This window comes from Kogia breviceps, chromosome 2 (genome assembly GCF_026419965.1).
Source record: "Kogia breviceps isolate mKogBre1 chromosome 2, mKogBre1 haplotype 1, whole genome shotgun sequence".
Classification (NCBI taxonomy): Eukaryota; Metazoa; Chordata; class Mammalia; order Artiodactyla; family Physeteridae; genus Kogia; species Kogia breviceps.
In genome coordinates this window covers 127739436-127760444 of record NC_081311.1, presented here as the reverse complement: position 1 = coordinate 127760444, position 21009 = coordinate 127739436, and the positions used below count along the sequence as shown (strand labels likewise).

General features: G+C 38.5%; 1 protein-coding gene across 1 annotated transcript in view; it reads right to left on the bottom strand.

Moving 5' to 3' along the window:
• Window positions 1-947: 947 nt before the first annotated feature.
• GALNT5 (polypeptide N-acetylgalactosaminyltransferase 5) overlaps window positions 948-21009 on the bottom strand; it is a 37285-nt gene continuing 17223 nt past the window's right edge. Inside the window, exons 4-10 of the mRNA XM_059051943.2 lie at window positions 16684-16819; window positions 15947-16066; window positions 13536-13653; window positions 12204-12527; window positions 8252-8332; window positions 5029-5190; window positions 948-1509 (exon numbers count right to left, since the gene is read on the bottom strand). Of these exons, the coding sequence (XP_058907926.1) occupies window positions 1369-1509; window positions 5029-5190; window positions 8252-8332; window positions 12204-12527; window positions 13536-13653; window positions 15947-16066; window positions 16684-16819 (1082 nt within the window). The 3' untranslated portion in view covers window positions 948-1368. The remainder of the gene's footprint in view (window positions 1510-5028; window positions 5191-8251; window positions 8333-12203; window positions 12528-13535; window positions 13654-15946; window positions 16067-16683; window positions 16820-21009) is intronic.

The following is a 21009-nucleotide window of genomic DNA, read 5'->3' as shown; positions in this document are numbered from 1 at the left end:
CCCTGTCTCTGGAGATCCAAATTCTAATCCTGATTCTCTCACTAACTGGCCTGGGATTTTTGGACAGGCCATCTTCCTTACTAAAATGAATGCAAAGGATATTAGGATTTCTAAGATATCTTCCGGTATGCCTAAGTATTGTCATACCTAAGATTATGTGCGCAATTTGGATCAAAGAAATATTGGAATTTTCCCCAAATTTATCAGTGTTATCTTTAGGTCCACATCTAGGACTTTATTTGTTTCTCCCCCCCATAGAGGTGCCAGATCACCTTCCATATCTGGACAAGTCTTGGACAATTTTTTCTTAACTCTCTTCCTAATGTTTTTAACTCATTCTCTTCCACTTTCTTTATGTTTCCCTCACTTTATTTCTACCTTGAAATCTTTTAGAGCCCATTTTTAGCATTCTTCATCCCTGTGAATGCTGCTGAATCTAAAGTAGTATTTTCACATAAAAGAACTTTAATATTTTTCTATTTCTGCTTTATTCATTTCAACTCCTCTTATTTGGTCCTACATTAGAGTAGATTCCATGATTAAATGTATTTTTGGCTACTGTGGTGTGCTGCGACCCAGCCTCTATTTCTTTGCATTTTTTTCTTTCTTTTTTAATATCCACATGAGTCTAGAAGTTACGAGTATGGTCATTTTTTAAAGTGCAATTTAAAAGCACAGAATGAATGGAAACAACATCCATGTCTAGAATTGAATAAGCATGTGACTTCCTCACTTAAAGTTTTTCCACTGACTCAGACTGGGAAAAACATTATACAGTCATCTAGCTCAAAACCCTGCCATCAAGGAGTATTATATCAATACTATTTCAAACTGTTAGGTAAACATGCATGTAGTTGGGAGGGATTTCACCAAGGTGAAAGCTGTGTGTTTCTGAGCTCTTTTAGCCTAGGAACTCAAGTAATTTTCTTTCTTTCTTTTATTTTTTGGATGAAAAAAATAGCAAATAAAGGATCAGGTTCTCACTGATTATACCTACTTGTGGACCAGAAGAGCTGGTTACGATCAAACTCAGCCTTCATGAGTATCATGGTGCTTCTCCAAGTACTTCCGTCTTCTTTTCCAGTTAGATGTTAGATGTTTGATGGCATGTGGAAACTTGAAGGCTTTGTTCCAGCACAGGGTGGAAAGCAGGCAATTCAAAAGCCCATCTAGTGCTGAAGAAGGACTCCAATCTAATGTTGGACTGTTTCCCTGAGTTAACTTTTGGTATCTCAAATATTGTGATTTTTAAAAAATCTTCCATTCAAATGTTATTAATTTTGAACTAGCATGGAGAAATAGTCACCAAGTTCATTGTCATAGTCACAGTGTTTAATAGATTTACTAGATAAAGACATCAGTTCCTCCTCAGTCTTCATAATATTTTTCAAATTTCCACTTTTGATATGGCTTCACTGGGTCACAAGCAGCAACTTTCAGGGTCTTCTGAGAGAAATTTCCTTCTAAGCATAACAACTGGTGGTAGTTTCCAAAAACAATGTGATTCACCTGGAGAGAAACAGGATCTGAGAATGAGCCACAGACTGAATTTGACAATTGTGATGAAAGAAAATGAAAACCAATAAAAAATTAGGTAATTACATTTTTGATTTTTCAGGAATTCTCCTGAACAAAATTAATAACATAAACACAGGTTTTAGGCAGTATTAAGTTTGTCTTTATCTCAAACTAAGTTCTCACATTCTCCAAGCTACAAGACTTTTAATTCTTCATGAGGCAAAAGATGAATTTTCTGATGATATGGCTGATAACTATATTATTTAAAGGAAATAATTCCAGATGGCATTTACTATATTTGATCGCTGGCTGCCTCACTGCTGGTAGTAAGAAAAAATACACACCATTATAAAAAGTGTGTTAGTTAATTTCTTAAGTCTGTGACTTAGAATGCAAATTTGGAATAAAAAGTGCTAGAAATGATGTATTTTATTTTTGAGTTTCCTATCATGATCTCTGAGAGTACATAATGCCTGATGTCCAGAAAGTCCAGACATGATTAGAGAAAGTCATAGGTATTTCAGAAGTTCTATTATTGCTTAATATTTATTGAATGTCCTAGAAATGGTCGATAACCTACTTAGAACCTGATCATGGGTTTATAATTTTTTCACTTACCAATCCTCTCAATTACCCATGACTGTGACAAAGATCATTCTAATTATATATACATACTTAATTAGATATAATATATATATAAATGTTGTTTTGAAATGCTTAAAAAATTTATCAAACAGGGGTGACTTCCTAATAATTTATTTTAGAGATGATCTTACAAAAACAATGTCACCCTTGTAGGATTTTGGGAATATGATGCTTGAGTATGCTCAAGGTATTGTAAAAGAGATAACATTGAGAAGATCATTCTGGATTATCTACAATGTTCTTCTTGTGGGTTGTAGAGAGGTAACTAAATAACTTGTCCCCAACAAAAGACACAATGTGGAAATCAGTATTGGAGAGGCATTCTATATCCAAATCCTAGACTCCACCTGTGAGACTTTTCCTTTTAGGTGGCCACAGTTCACAGCATTTGAGGAGGGCTGACCTAGAGGACACCTTTTAAATGCAGATTCAGAAATGTATAATTTTAATAGCTCACTGGTATCCGGGGTCAAACTCACTATCACCCTTCTGCCTTCCATGAAGCTCTCAATGCCTAATGCTTTCTAAAAGAAGAGACATGTTCCTGTTATTCATAGTCTTATTCTCCATTTCTTTTGTTTTTTAAGACTTATACATCTTGGGGGACCTAGGAGGTTTAGTATGAAAACTACCAAAATACTGAAAAAAGAAGAAAGATAATTGTCAAGATATTCATCTCCATGACATCTAGCATCGTGAAAATGGGAACCCAAAGCAGAAGGCAGCTATGTAACATGTTACAAAGTCATAGGCACAAACAAGGTAGGGGAACAGCTTTCTAATTTTTACCAGCTTAATTAAATTACCTTATTTACAAATTGGCTTACCGTTAAGGAGACCAGTGTTGGGCCTATACAAAAATCAGCGAATAAAGGCCTAAATTCTAAGTGGGCCCAATCCAGTTTATAAGTAAGCCCTATGTAATTTAAGGACTGTCAGCTCCTAAATATTTTCTCACAAGCCTAATATCTTTTCTGATAACAGATTCACTTCTGAAGATGAGAAATGTATTCTTTTTCTCATTCGCAATCTCAATCTTTCCTCCTCTCTCTCCCCCTCTCTCCCTCCCTCCCTCCTTATCTATCTATCTATCTATCTATCTATCTATCCATCCATCCATCTACCTATCTCTCTCTCTCCCTCTCTCTCTCTATCTCTCCTCTTTGGCACAGGGTTAAGAAAGCAGAAGGTTAGATGTAATTTATTCAATATGTGTTTACAGATTTTCTTAACCCTGTGCAACGTGAAATTAGCAGCTCAGACACTGGTAATTCCTAGTTTTACTGAATAACTCAATAATAACCATCATCACTAAAAAGAAAAAAATATTGTCCAGAAGGAACTGAAATATAACAGGGATGATCTATAGAAAGAAAGATTGGAGGAGGTGTTGCTTAGGTCCTAATTTTGATCCTGAGCAGGAAGAAAAATGTCATGAAGAGAACAGTCACTGGCTGTGACATCAAAAAGAATGGAGGCGCTCTGAAGAAAACAGTGTGCTTACTTTGGGGTTCATCCCTGAGCAAAATGATGGTCTCGCATACTCAGTGCATTCAGTGGATTTGGTGGCTACCTGCTAGTGAGATAGCAGAAAATTTGAGAAGGCAGGCTTGAAATTATTCCTGCCATTCCAAGATCCTACACCAAGGCTTATGACTTTGTGTCCTATTAAAATATAATTGGGGAAAACAGAAGACTTTGAGAGTGAATAGGATAGAGCACAGATGTTCTGGTAAATATTCACAACTGGACCTCTGGTAAAACATCCCCGATTTGTAGTGTGAAATAAAATTCATATTTATGGCAAGACAAGAAAAATTTAAACATAAAAATTCTTCTCTGCCCTTTGGCCTCCCCTCCCTCCCATCTATGCATTGTGTCTCCACATTATGCATTGACCAAACCTCCCCCATCAGCAGGAATACATGCTCAACCATAAACAACATTCTTCTAGCATCAACAACAACAGTCCTTCCTGATCTTGTGAAGGGTCACATGACCCACCACGATGGCATTTAAATCTGGATTGTGTTAACTGTCAATAATTCGTTATTTAATGTGCAGCCCTGTGTCTCAAAAAACTTATATAAACTGTGTCTTGACTTCTAACAGGCAGAACAGTTCTCAGAGCTTTCTGAGATGCTCTTTCCGGGTTATAATCCTCAAAGTTGGCTCGAATAAAATTTTCCAATTCTTTCTTAGATCGACTGGTTAATTTTTCGTCAGCAGTAGCATGGGTATAAATACTTGCATCACGGCTGGTTTCAAGTTACCAATGTGACATTGCTGAATGTGAAGTTGGCAAGAGCTGTGCACAGTCAGCTCCCCCAGGCTGGCTGGAGCTGGCTCCAGTACCCACTCAGAGCCTAGGCCTCTGGGAACCAGAGGACATGAGAAAGTCTCTCTACGTGGAAAGGAAGCAGGATGCGGAACCAGGTTCACACTAAGTGCAGGGCTTGTGGGAAGCGCACTGCTTCTCACTTTTCCCATATACTGTCCCTATAAACTTTCCTGGTAACCAGTGAGAACCAATTCTAGCCTATAAGCCTTTCTTTCGGCACTGTTAGTTGACTGAAACAAATGACTTTTAGAAAGAAAGAAGACAATAGCAATATAACCAAAAGAACCTGGTGACTGTTCTATTTAAAATAACTGATTTGAAATAAATTTTGTGAAAAGAATAAAAAAAGACTTGACAATTTATAGAAAATATCTGTTTATCTCTCTGTATGAACTTTCACACTGTGTCTATTGTCCCAAACACATTTAAGACTTCTGATTGAGGAAGCTGACAATGAGGGTTTTATGTCCCATTTAATTGAAAGTTGGATTTGTGGTAAGCAAGAGGTGCAAATATTTTCTTACCAGCTCTGGATGAAAGACGGATGTTGGTTTATGCAGCCATTTTAGCCCTTTGTTCCTGTTATCACAAGGGTGCAGCCTCAGGGCTCCGTTATCAGGGAAGGGAGCTAAGCACCATTCTCCTTGTTTAATAAGTCTTAACCAGGTGTAATTAAATTGTTGAAGCTGTAGGTGAAATGAATAAGGTGACTTCCAAAGGCACACACAAGTAGCAGCTTTGTCAAATGTTTTTGTTAGCAATGCTTAAGAATATAGGCACTATAGTCAGATGTTTTGTGTTCAAATCCTGGTGTTGCCACTTTCGATTCTGATCATGTGGGCATATTATTTACCCTGTCTAATCTCATTTTTATCATTTTTAAGTTGGATAGCTATAGTGTCTATCTCAAAACCTTGGGGTAATGACTCTCAAGTGTTGAGCACACAGTAAGGCCTCAATAAGTGTTAGTTGCAATAATAAAAAGTATTTAGTACAATTAGTACGTATCTGCGAATGGATGTCATTTTAGGTGTTCTGAATGCCAGACTACCCAGGTGCCTGAAGAATTGGAACATTCAAACCACCACATGATTTAGGCCTCTGGCCATTGGGGCTACAGGGAGATCCAAGTCACAGTCCTAAATTACTTTGATGGGAATTATTATGTTTCTTTTTTTTAAGACTAGACATTTGGACTCCTAGAGGCTTTGTTCTATTATAGGAAAGGTTAAAAATCTTTCTTCTCTGGTAGCATAAGGAATCACCAGTTTGCTACTGTGTCAGCATCCCCCAGTTCACAGGAACGGCTATTGGAGATGTCCATTTTGGGGGAGTCGCCACTGTATGTCTAAAATAAATACTGTTTTAGGTAATGGAACCATGTTTTTAATTTTTATAAATATTTCTCTCCAGTTTTCTTACAACCTAGTACTATATGCCTGGTCAATATACTCTAAATGTCTAGGTGTGTGGGAAATTTGTTGTTTTGCACTAATGTAAACATATTTTAAGAAAATAGACTGCTGATAAAATTTATCTAAATACTTTTATCTAATGAATCATTTGTAATGTAATTGAGATTTAACTTAGATTATCAGTATGTTATTGTGTTAGAACTCTCCATTCAAAGGGTAGTACCTGGACCAAAATTAGCATCTCCTGGGAGCTACTTAGAAACGTTGAATCTCAGTCCCCACTGTGGACCTATTAAATCAGAATCTGCATTGTAACAAACTCACCAGGTGATCTGAGTGCACATTAAATTTGAGAAGCACGAACATGTCATAATACAAGGATTTATGTGGCTACTAGGAGAAGCTAACTCTTACCTTGAAAAGGGACATTTCAACTGGTAGAAAAGTTAATAACTAAGGAGACATTTTAAGTAAGGTGACGGATAGGGCTTGATGGTTCAATCCTAGAGTTTTATTCCTTTTGAGCTTTTTTGGATGAATGCTACAATCACTGGCTTAATTTTTTTTTTTTTTTTTTTTTTTTTTTTTTTTTTTTTTTTTTTTTTTTTTTTTTGCGGTACGCGGGCCTCTCACTGTTGTGGCCTCTCCCGTTGCGGAGCACAGGCTCCGGACGCGCAGGCTCAGCAGCCATGGCTCACGGGCCCAGCCGCTCGGCGGCATATGGGATCTTCCCGGACCGGGGCACGAACCCGCGTCCCCTGCATCGGCAGGCAGACTCCCAACCACTGCGCCACCGGGGAAGCCCAGGGAAGCCCGGGGAAGCCCGGGGAAGCCCCTCACTGGCTTAATATTAAGCCTCATTAATTCTGCTAAAAATAAGTTAACTTCCTCCATGTTCCTTTACTTTTTATTACTCGAACCAACCAAAAGAAGCAGAAGCTAAAACTGAGTAACAAGACAAAAAGGAAGATGGGCGTTTGTGAAAAGCAGGGGCTCCATGATTCATACATTTTGTCTCCTAGCATCCCTTCAAGAGACTTAATGGTTATTGAGAACTTGGGTTTTCAGATAAAATACTGGTTAATCAGACACAGAAAGTCACTATAATGATGAGTCTTGAAGGATTGCATTAGTTAATATTTTACTTTCATATAATTGGGACTGCTTATGGTTTTGTTTTACAATTTACTACTTTATTTCCTTTTTGAATTGTTAATATGTGAAAATTACTTCTTTCAATTGATTTTTGACACTCTTCTCTTTCCTCTCTCTCCTCTTTCCTAATTAAGAATGAATTCCATTAACTTCAAGTTTACAATCCATAGCTGAATTATAGCAGCTTGGAATTAAGAGGTAGAGATGGGATGTGCTTGAAAATATAAGCAATACCTCTAAGTCAAAGCAAAGGAGTTAAGTCTTGACAAGCCTAGATTCTCATTACAAAAAATTTCTCTATCAAAGAATTACCTGCAATTTTAGGGGGTGAATTCAACTCTTGAATGTATGTTCCTGTGAATCCTGTTTGGTACCCAAACTGATAACTGTCCCCACAGAATGAGTTGGTAGGAAACATATGTTGGAGAGGAAGGTGCCCTCACTCAGAGCTCATCTCCAGCCCTGCAGAGTCCTTGCTCTGTTCTCCCTGGCCCTACTCCCTCCCCTAAATACTGTGCTCTGAGTTTGTTGAAATTTTGCTTAGAGTTTTCCACCATGGATCATTATTTGTGCAATTTGCATTACTCCCTTAAGATGTAGGATAACGGGTGTGTGTGTGTGGGGGGGTGGAATCAGAGAGTAAAATTGCTCCCTTAGATTAATTATTTAAAAATATGTACCATCTTTATTTTCTTTATCATTTTGTCTTTATATGTAATGAGTTACTTTTCTCATTTTTGTCTTTATTACTATAGCAGTGAAAATTTGTGGAGCAGCAAATGTTAGATATTCTTTTACAGGCTTCATATGTGTTATCTAATTCCATCCTCACACCAGCTTTGGAGTAGACACTATCATCACTGCCATTTACCTAAGGGTTAAGAAATTTGAAGTTGACACATTTTTTCGAGTGATGGAACCAGAACTGGGTCCCTGGTGGATTGACTACAGTATCCACCTTTATTCCCTCAGTCACTGTCTTTTACATTTAGAAGCGGACCCTGTTGTCACCAACCCTATCATTACACAGAAATGTAGAAACTAATTATTGTTTCTGTAGGCAAAAATGAATTTCTCAAGTGAATGATGAATATGTCATACCCTGCACCTATCAACTACACCTGCACCTACTATCAACTGTACCTATCATGAGAGAAAAAAACCCAGCTCAGCTTACCTTGCTGCTTCCATCACAGTCTTCCAGAATGGCTGTGGTGTTTTTGATGGAAATGCATTTACCCAAGGCCTCGTTAATAAGCTAGGAAGCAAAATATAAAACATGTGCTAAGAAAAAATATTTTAAAGTAGAACAAGACATTCAGAAAACACAGAACATAAAACTATAATAGGGTTAAAAGACAGTTAATAGCATTACTTAGCACTATACAATTTTATTGGTTGCTATCTCTAACAGAGACATAATGTAATCTTGCTAAAGTACAGCTTCAATCTGTCAGTTTAGGCCTGTGATTCAGCCACAGACCCAACAGAGGCTCTTAATTAACCCTTGCTTGGAATGCTGAATAGGAAAGGAGAAAAAGGTGGCATGAAAAGTAGTTATTTTCTTGTCTCAAGTTTGTCTGATGCATGTATTAAAAGTCAATGCACATACTTGCAATTTAATCAAACCAGCGGTTATGGGCTCTGTTCCCTGGCTGACCCCTCCAAGCTATTTGACTGCTTAGGCACTGAATCATAGATAAATTGAGTCCTTCAAAAACAGCAGATTCCAGCTGACTCCTGGTCAGAATCTTCCTAATGACTCAGGCAAGCTACAATTCATTACAGGGAAGTCATGCAAGTTAATACAGAGCCAAGCTTAAAGGCACTTTCTGGCAGGCCCGCAGGTTTTTAATGGATTTCTAAAGTCCATATGGAGGCAGCTTTCTATAAGTCACCATTTAATGTGGAAAAATATTGATTCCCTTGCTCCCTTTGACATTCTGGGCAGGTCTAACAAGATGGTGGGTTAATAGCACAATTTGGACTTCTCAGATATCTAGAAGAGCTGTGTAGAGCTAAGTGTCTGCACTCAGACACTTTTGGTAAGCAAAACATTTCTAGAAGAACAGAATCTCCATCAGAAATCCTCAAAGGAAGCTCTATTCACAATTTAAATTGTGAATAGACAATGGCAAATTTGGGAGGAGACAACCCATCATTAGTGAACGGAAGCAGTCAGAACCTACAGAAGGAATCCACCACCATAAACTTCAGAGAAAAAGTTAATAAATAGAAGTGCACGGAGGTAGAATCATCCTGGAGTTGAAAGAAAGGAAATGCTGCCCCAATTGCTCTCTGGATCTTAACAGAAATAAATACAAACTCCTGTACTTGTAGATTATGCAGAAAATATCTTATCTTCAAATGAATTTGGAAAACTCTGGCTTCAGTACAGTTGAACAGGTTGACTTACTCCAGAACTTCTCAGAACCTTCGGTACTGAGTGCAGGTTAATGTTTAGCTTGCAGCTCTGAAAGGCAATGTGGTATGAGAGTTTGCCAAATACATTTGACCACGGAATCCTATTTCTGACTGCACAACTAATAACTTGCTCAGAACAGTGTTTGGGAACCCCTAGTTTAATTGATTTCTTTGTATTTATTTCTCACAATCCCTTCTTCCAAGCACTGAAAGGCTTAGAAAGAGAGAAAACTTTTCTCTCCCTTGCCTCCCCTCTCCCACTTCATATGAAGATCTGTTTCCCTTCCCTTCTTTTGGAAATTACTGGAGAAACTGCTTTCCTTCATATAGGAATGGTCTATGAAGTGCTAAGGAATTGTTATTCTTTATCTCATTATGAATCGTTTTGAAAACTGGTTTTTAACTTTTCATTTTTAAAAAATTATATTCATGCTTTTATTGTAAACCATGTCAATCTTTTTTTAAAAATTAGGAAGTACACAAATTTTAAATTATCCATTTTGAATTATTTCGCTTCCAATTTAGGAGGTGGGAGTTCCCTATAGTTTATCTCAGAATTGTTAAACACTAGGCTAGAAGCTGTTTGCTGAGTTTTATCCAATATGAATATGAATTATTGGTGAGGTTCTTTTACTTTATTATTTTCAAATATTTTTGGTTCAGTGAGAAAAGATTTGTTCTTATTTTTAAAAAGTCAAACTTTCCTCAGTGTGTTAGGTTGAAAGAAGGGAAAATATGGAGCAAGTAAAAAAAAGCTGTGGATTTTATTTTCTTGGAACTTTACACGATTATCTATCCAAAATAATGGTCTAGTTAATCTTACTCTGAATTGACTGGAGAAAGGTTTTTTGTTTGTTTGTTTGTTTTAATAGTAATAATACTCCCTACTGGTTGCTTCAGAAGGGAGCAAATGTCATTTATTAAAATTTGTCTAAGGAAGGCAGAAAATAGGGAGGAAAATAGAAAGAATTTGTTAAAATCACTTAAAAAATATTTTCCACATTTTGTTGTATTAAAGCTCAGGCATCAGCAGAAAGCTGTTTCATTAGGAGAGCTTTTCAAAAATTTCGTGAGAACTATTATACAAGCTAGCCTCAAAGAGGAGCAAAAGATAGTTTTTTAGTTCCCTCTGGTGGTTAAAGTTCAGTAATGCTCTTGCTGAGATTCTGTGTTGTTAGGACAGGAAAAAATTACTATGGTGATCATTTCTTTTTATTTTATCCTGCTCAGGAAATAGAGGCTTAAAAATGTAAATTTATTTTACAAGCATGTTATTTGAACAGTGTATAAACCCAGGTTATTCCTCCTAGTGAGTTATCTAAGATAAAATATCAGGTTGAACCATCTGAAGTAGCAACTATTGCATTTTGACCTACAAAGGTGGCAATTATGTCGTACAAACAGGTTACATATACTTATTTGTCAGCTGAATTTTCTAAAAGCAGAACAAATTCTCAGACTGGTTTCCTCTCTGTCTCACTTTTCTGGGATCTCCTTTATATCAGCAAGGGGAATGGCCTTACTAAGTGTCCTTGTCATCAGGAGATTTCCTAGGCAGAGAAAGGCTGGGTTTGTACAAGCCACTTTCTAGGGAGAACTGAAACAATATGACCTAAAAAGAGATTAAAAATTTACATTACTGGAGAAGACCTCTAGGTCAAGGCTTAACTAACCATCTCTAAACCCAGTCTATGGTAAGTATTCTCATATCTTGTCATCCTCTTCAAATTAAGGCTCACTCCTAGAATGGTTTTGAAATGGCTTTTCTTTTTTTTTTTTTTTTTTAGAGTTTCTCTCCTTCCTTGACTTTTTCTTAGCTTTGTACTCTATCCAACCTATCAAGTTTGGCTTCTTTCCTTTTGGTATGTTATCTTGTGCCCTGGAATTTTCCCTGCTATTGTCTGACAATTTCTGTTATTTTCAATCTCTCTTTGAAATCTCTAAAATTCTACTTAAATCACGTCATCCCATTGCTTAACCCTACTCAGCAACTTCCAATTACATTCTGAAGAAAGAAAGAGAGAGAGAGAGAGAGAAAATCCTTACTCTGCCCGCAGCACCTGTGTGATGCATCTCCCTCCTCTCTCTTCACCTTCATCTGGTGCCATCCTTCCCTCCTTCACACCCTGATAACAACATCCATCTTCTTTCCAGTTCTTGAAATCCTCAAACTTTCACCCGTCTTAGAGTTTTTGCACAAAGGGCATCCTCTGCTCATGGCTCTCTTCTTTACAGCTTGGCCAGCACTTGGTCTTTCAGGCCTGGCCTTCAATGTCTCCACGGAGTTGACTACTCTAAGAATAATTCATGACTTGTGGCCAGTTCCCTAAATAAAAGCTATTATATTTTTTATTTACAGTTTACTTGCTTATCTGTTTATTACCCTTCTATCCTACCCAACTTTAAGCTCCACAGAGAAGGAATCAAGTCTACTTCATTCATCACCCTACAATCCAGTTCTGAAGTACTGCCGGGTTTCTTGACACTCGGTAAGTGTTCGCTGAATTCATCAATGAACATGGCCGCCTGGAAGCCTTCCTCAAGTTTACCCAATGTATGTGGTCCTCAACCATGCTTGGTCTCCTCTGCACTCATATTTGCTGTTTATTGATAATGTAATAATTCATTCTTCCCCATGCATTTTCAAAAGGGTTTTTGCATTGTCTTTTTACGAAGTCAGATTTTAAATTGCTGCTTGAACTTACCACACCACTTGCCCTCAGCATGGGAGCCTTCAAGTCTGGAAAAACATTCTCCAAGTACCACTTGAAGCTTTTGCATTTTAGTTTCTTTCGAAGTTCCCGTTGTTGGGTGAGGTTTCCGACGTCTAAGCCTTGGTCTATGAGGTGATCCCCGTGGCCATAGAAGAGCTCCTTGTACTCATCGAGCCAGACCTCAGCCACCCTCACCAAGTTCCGCTCCACTGTCTTCATCCGGTCTTTGGGGAAGGAATATGGATTGTCATTTCGGAATATGTGGCCCACTCGGGAACAGGGAATGATCTCAATTTCGCCACCACACATCCACACCTGGAACAATTTGATGACATGCACCAATTATCCAGTGGTTGTCCACAAATCACGGGCAATGAATGACAAGAAGCCACCTGGCAACTTTTCCCCCCTCTTGAAGTACTACTCTTCACTTCTGAAATCCTTTTCAACAGAAAATTAAACTCAACAGGTTTATTTAGTTTTGTATATTGCTGTGGACCATTTTAGGATTATTAAAATATATATTTTCTCTTTTCCTATCATGTGTAAATCTTGTTTGTTTTCTAAAAGAAAATCCTAATAGAATCCCAATGTAGGAAATATGTAACACGAGTTCCTACTTTAGTCAGATCAAGGAAAGGAATATATATTTCCATTTTTTCCAATGTCCCCTTCTCACATCTTGGAATGATCTGTATGACTTGTGGACACAACGGAAGACAATTCTTCCTGATCAAGAGCTCAAAGTAATACCCCTGTTGCTATATACACCCCACTCCATAGGAAAGCAGGTGCTTTGGATGCTCTCCACTATGGCTGCTGCCACCACTTTCTCAGATATGAATCAATGGTTATATAAATATCCAGAGTTATCTGAGACGTCCTAAGATGCTGTACTATATATAGCCTGTTGGTGGCCTTCCCTAGTGGCTCTTTTTATTCTTCTGTCACTTGTGTTCTCCAAGACAGCCCGTTACTAAATAATTTCATTATTTCTAATATATTAGAAAAACCTATGAGAGTAATTTTGTGTCAAGTATGCATCCCGCAGCATTTACACTGAATGGCAGACAGTTATTTCCCCCACATTCAAATGCAGAAACCATGTTGTGAAATATGAGAGAACTCCAATAAATTTCATGAGAGTTATTGATTCTTCCAAATTCAATCTGGAATATGAAGATGTTAATCCAGAGGTCCTAATATTTTTGTGAAATTTCCTCCCAGAGGTAGTAACATATCTGATTGTATTAGTAAAATGAAACTGTTTAAAAACGATAAACTCTTAATTGTAAAAAGAATTTGAGAAACACTTGGTGATACCTTGAAAGAGAGCTCCATATTTTCTCCACCCCAAACATCGAGCCCAGGATCATATGTTCCAAGTTCAAAAAAGTAATTTTTATCAATAGAAAATAATCCACCTGCCATGACGGGGCACCTACAAAAAGAAAAGTTGGTTTTTTAATCTTGCATGTCATGGGAGCTCAACTTTTAGAGTGGGTTCCCTACTAGGAGGCATTTTAGAATATTTACCAAGTATGGGGAGGTCTTGAAAGAAGTCACACATAGCATCTAAGTGACAAATTCCCTGATTTATGTGGCAGAACTTGATTAGGGTCAGCAAACATGGGGCCTGGAACTAGGATTCTTACTTGTCTTTTATGCCCTGACACAAATTCTCCAGAGATGTTATTTTTAATAACAGTTATTTAGTGCTGTTTAGGGAAGACCCGGCAGGCACCGTTGTAAGTGTTATATATGTATTAACTCAGGCCTCACAAAAATCCTATATGTAACACTAAGAAACTACAACCCAGAAAAGGTAACAAAGTTTCCTAAGGTCACAGACTGGTAGGCTGTACATCTGGGGTTCAAATTTGGGTGGTCTGGCTTGACTCTATGACTTCTCCCCCGCTATACTGCCTCAACTACACACAAAGTTTACTGAAAACTTTACTGACAGCTTGTTATGTGGCAAACACTTTTTAAAGCACTTTATATATAGTATTATCTGATTTAATTCTCGAAACAATCCAAGAGGTAGCTACTTCTGTTAGTCTTAAAGTAAAAATGAGGAAACAGAGACTCAAAGAGGTTAAGAAACTTTTTCAAAGTCACCACTAGTGCCTAGTAGAGTTCAGATTTAAACCCAGAGTCTGACTCCAGAGCCTTCACTGCTGTTATTGGTCATAGGGAACAGGAACTACATTTGAGTCAGCAGTTCGACAAGGCAGTCATCACTTCCCATGGTGGTCACCACGGAGCCAGCTGAAAGCAGTTTGTGTGGAGAGCCTGCCTTGTTTTTAGGCTGTGCAGCAATCTCAAGGGTAAAGTAATTCCTCCTGCACACTTACCTCCTTCCCCCACGATTTAAGTGCATATTCTATCTGTATCCCAAATGTCCTTTCCAGACTATCCAGAATGTATTCCCTTTCTAACATTATGCTGAATATAATCTGAACTCAATCACTACATTGACCCTCAAAATGGGAGTCTGAAAAAGGCAAAGAGGTTCTTTAGGTGTAAGATCAGAGCAAGATTATTAAATCCAGGAAGATCTATGTTTGAATCCCAGTTTCTTCTTTTACAAGCTGTACATCCCCAGGAAAATTACTTAACTCTCTTAAGTCTCAATTTCCTTATCTCTGATGGGAAAACCACAACCTCTCTCCTAGGGTTATAGAGAGGTTGCACAGTGCTTAATAAATGGTCATACTCTTACTTCGCTTGCTAGGAGTATCAATTGTGAAAAGCATCACATCTGGCAGGACATGAAGCGTATTTTTCTGAGGGGTAAGTTCAGGAAAAGGATGCTGCAATGCACAGGCTGGGCTCAGGCTTTCTTTTGGGACTTGCTTGCTTATGTCTGCTCAAGTTCTCTCTCCAACAGGGAAAGCTTCAGGGCTCCTCCTGCTCTGCCTGAGGCTGGCCAAGTGTTCGTCCTGCAGGTCTAGACTTTGGGGAAGTGTTAGGAAGTTCCCACCACTTTGGCTTCAGGTCTAAGCTGTGTTTTTCAATCCAGTTTCTCCAGCAATAAAGCCCCAATTATAATTCGCATCCAGCTTCTGTGTCTATTTCTCAATTTATTCACAGAATTTGGCACCCCTCCCATAGAAAGTACAGGATTAGACTCAAAAAGAATTAGAATGATATCTCTATTACTATTATTTACTCTTAATTTTTACTCATGTTGACTTTAATATTATTAGCATTTATGCAGCACATTTAAGTGGCTTACATTTCTTAGTTTGCAAATCCCAGAGAACAGGAGTAGCATTTGTGAATTTCTCTGGTTCAGGGCTGGATAGGGTGCAATTGCCCACTGAAAAGGTGAGTTTTGTTGTGGGAAACTAACTTCTCGGGTAAACTATTTTTGCTTTTGGTCATTTATTGGCTAGAACTGTAACTCTTGGTGTTCTATAGACTGACAGCATATACTTGTTTTGTGGAATTGCTTCCTATGCTTTTACAAAAAAGATACACGGGGCTTCCCTGGTGGCGCAGTGGTTGAGAATCCGCCTGCCGATGCAGGAGACACGGGTTCGTGCCCTGGTCCGGGAAGATCCCACATGCCGCGGAGCAACTAAGCCCGTGAGCCATGGCCGCTAGGCCTGTGCGTCCGGAGCCTGTGCGCCACAACGGGAGAGGCCACAACAGTGAGAGGCCCGCATACCGCAAAAAAAAAAAAAAGATACATGACTCCTTCCTAATCTTGAGTTTCACACACTTACCTTATTATATCAGTTTCTTTAATTTTGTTTTTTGCAACAACGTCTGGAGGAATTGTTCTCCAACCAAAGTTCATTGGCCACACAAAGATGCCTCTTTGAAAGTTGTCCACTGTCATGTAACTAGTCCAGGAAAAAAAACCAAAGTGCTATCTGAGATCATAAACATACACTTAATCAACCCGACACCTTGCCTTGTGCAAGTGAATGAAACAAGAGCTTACACAGATGATTTTAGATCACCACAAACTTTTTAACAATGTTTCAATAAAATGTATGAGTATAATTTGCATCAGTAACTAACTGGCTGCATTGCTCACTTTTAACTTACACTTCTCTTTTTATAATGTTCTGGCCATTTCTGAGGAAAAAAACCCCACTTAGGAATATGTATGTGTATGTGTACATATATATAGGTTTACATACAGATACCACAAAAAGAAAAACTAATCTTAAGGAAAATAAATATTTTGGGGTTAAGCTGAATAGAAAGAGGAAAGACCTGGACAATGAGTAATAGTATTTATCGACATTAAGGGTTAAGAATTTGTGATGATCAAATAAACAATTGGATTCATCTGCTTTCATCTCAAGATATCTATCATGTATTTCCATTTATTTAAACAGATAAATTGTGTATTACTTAGATTTGCAAAAATGTACATATTAGGAGTATGACCAGTACTTTCTGTTGCTGGTTAAAACTCACTTACGTATCTCGTGGAATATGACAATATTACCTCATATCCTTATCATTGATGACTTCAATTACTGGACAGGCTACTTTCTTTCTACTTAAATAAACTCTTTCCAGAAGAGGTTCCAACCAACCAACGTTACATTCCACGTGAGAATCTAAGAATGTCAACACATCACCTACAGAGCCAGAAAAAAAAAACAATTATTTGAAAATGCAATACACTGAATGTGTGTACTTCACGTTCAAAGGTCCTGGGGATAGATCCAGAAATGTGGTTGTAAAGGCAGTAGTCTTTTCTTCTCACTGAATTTCTTCCTTGTCTCTCTAATTTCATGCCATATTGAAATGAAAGAAATTTTGTTTCTAGCAGTCCCTTGGGGCAAGCATTATTTATGTTTGGAAAAAATTGATAAGCCACTTAGAATGGGGAGCCAAGGGTCTGAAGGGAATATTTAGTATTAAAGTTAGTTGCTTTTGTCCCTTCTAAGGAGGGTGGATCCCATTAACTCTGGGGTGGAGGACTGGGACTTTGTTTTGCAGAAGACAAGGAAGAGTTTGAGATTCCAAGTTTGGCCTTAGGAATGATGAAGAGGAAAAATCGCTCCACATTATAGGAGTGAAAAGGAATTAAAGTGGGGGAACTAGTAAGACTAGGAGGTAGTTTTAAAAGGGCTACGGAGGGGGGGAATGGGGAGTTGTTTAATGGGTATAGAGTTTTAGTTTCATGAGATGAAAAGAGTGCTGGAGATTGGGTGGCCAACAGTGTGAAAGTACTTCACAGTGAACTGTACATTTGAAAAATTGTCTGTCCTTGTTGAGCACAGACCCCCACATATTACTTAGGTGACCAACTTAGGATACTGCTGCTAGCACCAATTAGTGCTGGAGCATTGTGCTTAGAGTTCCTTGATGAAAGTGGACCTGCTGCCCATTTAATTTTACAGAATGATTTATAAGTGATGGTGAGGAAATCACGTGCCTTCCCTGCGGCAGAAACAAGCTGTAGAAATTTACAGAAAGACTGTTGCTCTTCAGAAGACCTGAGAGTTGGCCAGAGGTTAGATGTCACTTGTCTTCCGCATACTAAAACTTAGCCAGAGAGTTACAGTGTTGCCTTATTATTTTGTAGAAGACTCTTTCAGACTCTCAGAGAGCCTGATATTACTCTGAGACCAAATGTGCCTAACTCGACTTCTGTTTCCTGCATGTCCTTGGATATCTGATCTCAACCTTGCCTGTGGCTTTTCTTCCCTCCTCTCTGAATCCTAAAGGGTAAGTCTTTAGGAAGCAGTAGCTGTCAAGGCCTGTCAGATTCTAGATTCAGAGTCTTATCTTTTTTTTTTTTTTTTTTTTTTTTTTTTTTTTGGGGTATGCGGGCCTCACTGTTGTGGCCTCTCCCTTGCGGAGCACAGGCTCCGGACGCGCAGGCTCAGCGGCCATGGCTCACGGGCCCAGCCGCTCCGCGGCATGTGGGATCTTCCCAGCCCGGGGCACGAACCCGTGTCCCCTGCATCGGCAGGCGGACTCTCAACCACTGCGCCACCAGGGAAGCCCCAGAGTCTTATCTTTGATCTCTTTGTTTGGTCAGGCATTCTAGAGAAGATTTCTACACTGGTATCTTTGCTGATCTCTGATAATAGAGACTCTTCAAATCCACTGCAGGCTGCTGCCTATGCTCTACTTGTGAGGTCAGGGGAATGAATGCCTGGGAGAGTTTGGGACGACTCACTAGGCTGGCCAGCCCTGCTCAGTGCCATCCTTGAATGGTCCCTGAATTACATCCTTGACTAAATCTGGTACAGGACCTCCTGAGTTCCCTTAAACTCTCCACAGGGTTGAGGTGCCTTTCAGGGCAGTTGGATTTATCTTTAGATGAGGCTGTTACTAACCCCATCAAACAGACATTTCTGCTTCTTTCCAAACTCAGACATCAGCCCTCCACTAATGCTGCTCAAAGTATGGGCCATAGACACTGCCGTCTATAGGGAGATAGGGACAGAAATTGAGAACAAATGTTTTGAAACTTTATAGCAGTTTGCCAGAGTAATTGGTTAATTTATTGTCTATTTCATATACATGTGTGTTATATACATACATACACTTATATATAATTATGTATATATCTATATGTGTGTATGGATGTGTATATGTATAATTGTGTATATAGCTATTTTTTTCCCATTTCTTTTTAGGTAATTCATTTTTATTATCATTTATAAAGGTGTCCACAAAAAATGGAAATGAAAAGAAGTCCTTCTGTGATAGTTTGGGAAGTCAGTCTCTGCTGCATAGTGGCAAGCAATTAAGATGCTCCTCGCTGAAGCTTTTCAGAGTTGTACCCCCTTAGTGAGTCATTAAAACAATTTATTGGGATTGGCCAGAATCTAAATATAAATAAATAAAACAGAAAAGAAGACATTAGAATCCGTCATGTATTTCTTAACATGGGTCACTGTCAAAAGAGTTTGAAAGTTACTAAACTAAGGCTGAGCTAATGTGTTCAAGGGTGTTAATGAATGACTGAGAAACAAATTTACACTTTTACATTTGGATTTACTAAATTCAAAGAAACCATTTTATGGTGTAACTATAAGTTATTGAGAAGGCCAATGGCAATAACTTTGATCAAGTTCATCGCATCCCTTCTGAAGGTGGCCTCTCAATCTGTCTAACAATTTGGGCTGTTCTGGAGATCATTACCAGCAGGTCTTGTGCTCCAGGCAGGCAGAGAGACAGTTTTGATAAGCAGCACAGTTTTGGTCCTGTATTCATCAGCTTTCTCTATATGGATGTCTAATTTTCATCTCAAACTGAGATGGGCAAAATCAGAGCTCAGTTGCAATCCCAAACCTGTTCCTCTGGTCATAGCCCCACCATCCACCAACTTGTTCAGATTCCAATCCAAGGGGTTTTTTTGACTCCTCATATTAACACTCTCTTCACATCTTACCTGATGGCAAGTCCTGTAGGCTTTGTCCACAGTAATTCTAAATCTGACCACTTCCTCTATCTGCCCTGGTACATTTCTGGTACCTGACAACTACAGTAGCCTCCTAACTGGTCTCCCTACGTCCTCTCTGGCTTCCCTAATATCTATTCTCTACAAAATGGCCAGAATGGGCTTTTAAAATGTAAGTCAGACAGTTTTATTCTCCTTTTTAATGTCCTTCATTGGCTTCACATTATACCAAGAAAATTGCCTGAATTTCTTAAGTGACTCAGAAAACTTTACAGAGGACTGCCTTTGCCTTTCTCCCCAGATGCATCTCTTACCACTCCCTCCATGGTCAGCACCCATCAGCCATAATAAACTTCTTTCTTTAATTTGAATATACAGAGCTTGTTTCTGCAATGAGACATTTGCATTTCTTGTTCCTTTTGCCTGGGAATGTTCATCACACAGCTCAAAAGTTATCCACTTGGACTATTTCTTGACTATTTTATTTTTGTATCATTTGAGGATAATGACTTTCCAAAGGAAATCAAGTGGAGAATTTCATTAAATTTTTCCAAATGCAGTCCATAATTAAGAAGCTTAGCTGTCACCACAATGTGATGTGTGGTGTGATATGCTTCTTGTCAATTTAAAACTTCCATTACAGAGAGAAGAAATTTGTTAGCAAACCAATGGGATAAGAAAAGTTCCAAATCTGGGGTCTAGTTGCAAGGCAGTGAAACTCAGGTGAGCAGATAATTCAGCATCAGACAATGCTTGAATCCAAGCTGGTGGAGGTCTGCAATGCTATGGCTTATAGGGGCAGAGTGGTGGCTAAATGTCTAGAAGCAACAAAATGTAGTAGAAACGAGTGTAGGTTCTAAAGCCAAGGTTTCTGGGTTCTAATCCTGGCTCTACCGCTTACTAGCTGGGAGAACTTGTTGTAACTTCAATGTGCCTCCTTATTCTCATCTATAAAATGAGGGAAATGATTGTACCTACTTCACAGAGTTATTGTAAGGATTAAATCAATTGGTGTAGAAAGTGTTTAGAATGGTACCTAGTACATAAGGTCAACTATTATTATGGGGTACAAGTGTATCCAGAGAGGATGTGAAAATGAAGCAAAATGTTTGATGCTATTTTTAGAGTACTTATGGAGAGAAAAGATATACCTTCTCCCCCATTCACCCACTAATACCCACACACTAAAAAGAGGTGAGGAAAAGAAGGCATGTTGCTCTTTGGGAAGAGAGGGCAATTGGAAGAGCAGACAAAAGTCAGGGGAGAGATAATTAATTCTGAAGTTCTCAAAACCGATGGGGTCAGGTCAAAAAGTCACAGGCTTGAAGGGGTGCCTTGTGGTCAAATTTGGGATGATTTGAGCACACACACAAAAATATGAATACTGATAATAATACTAATGCTGAT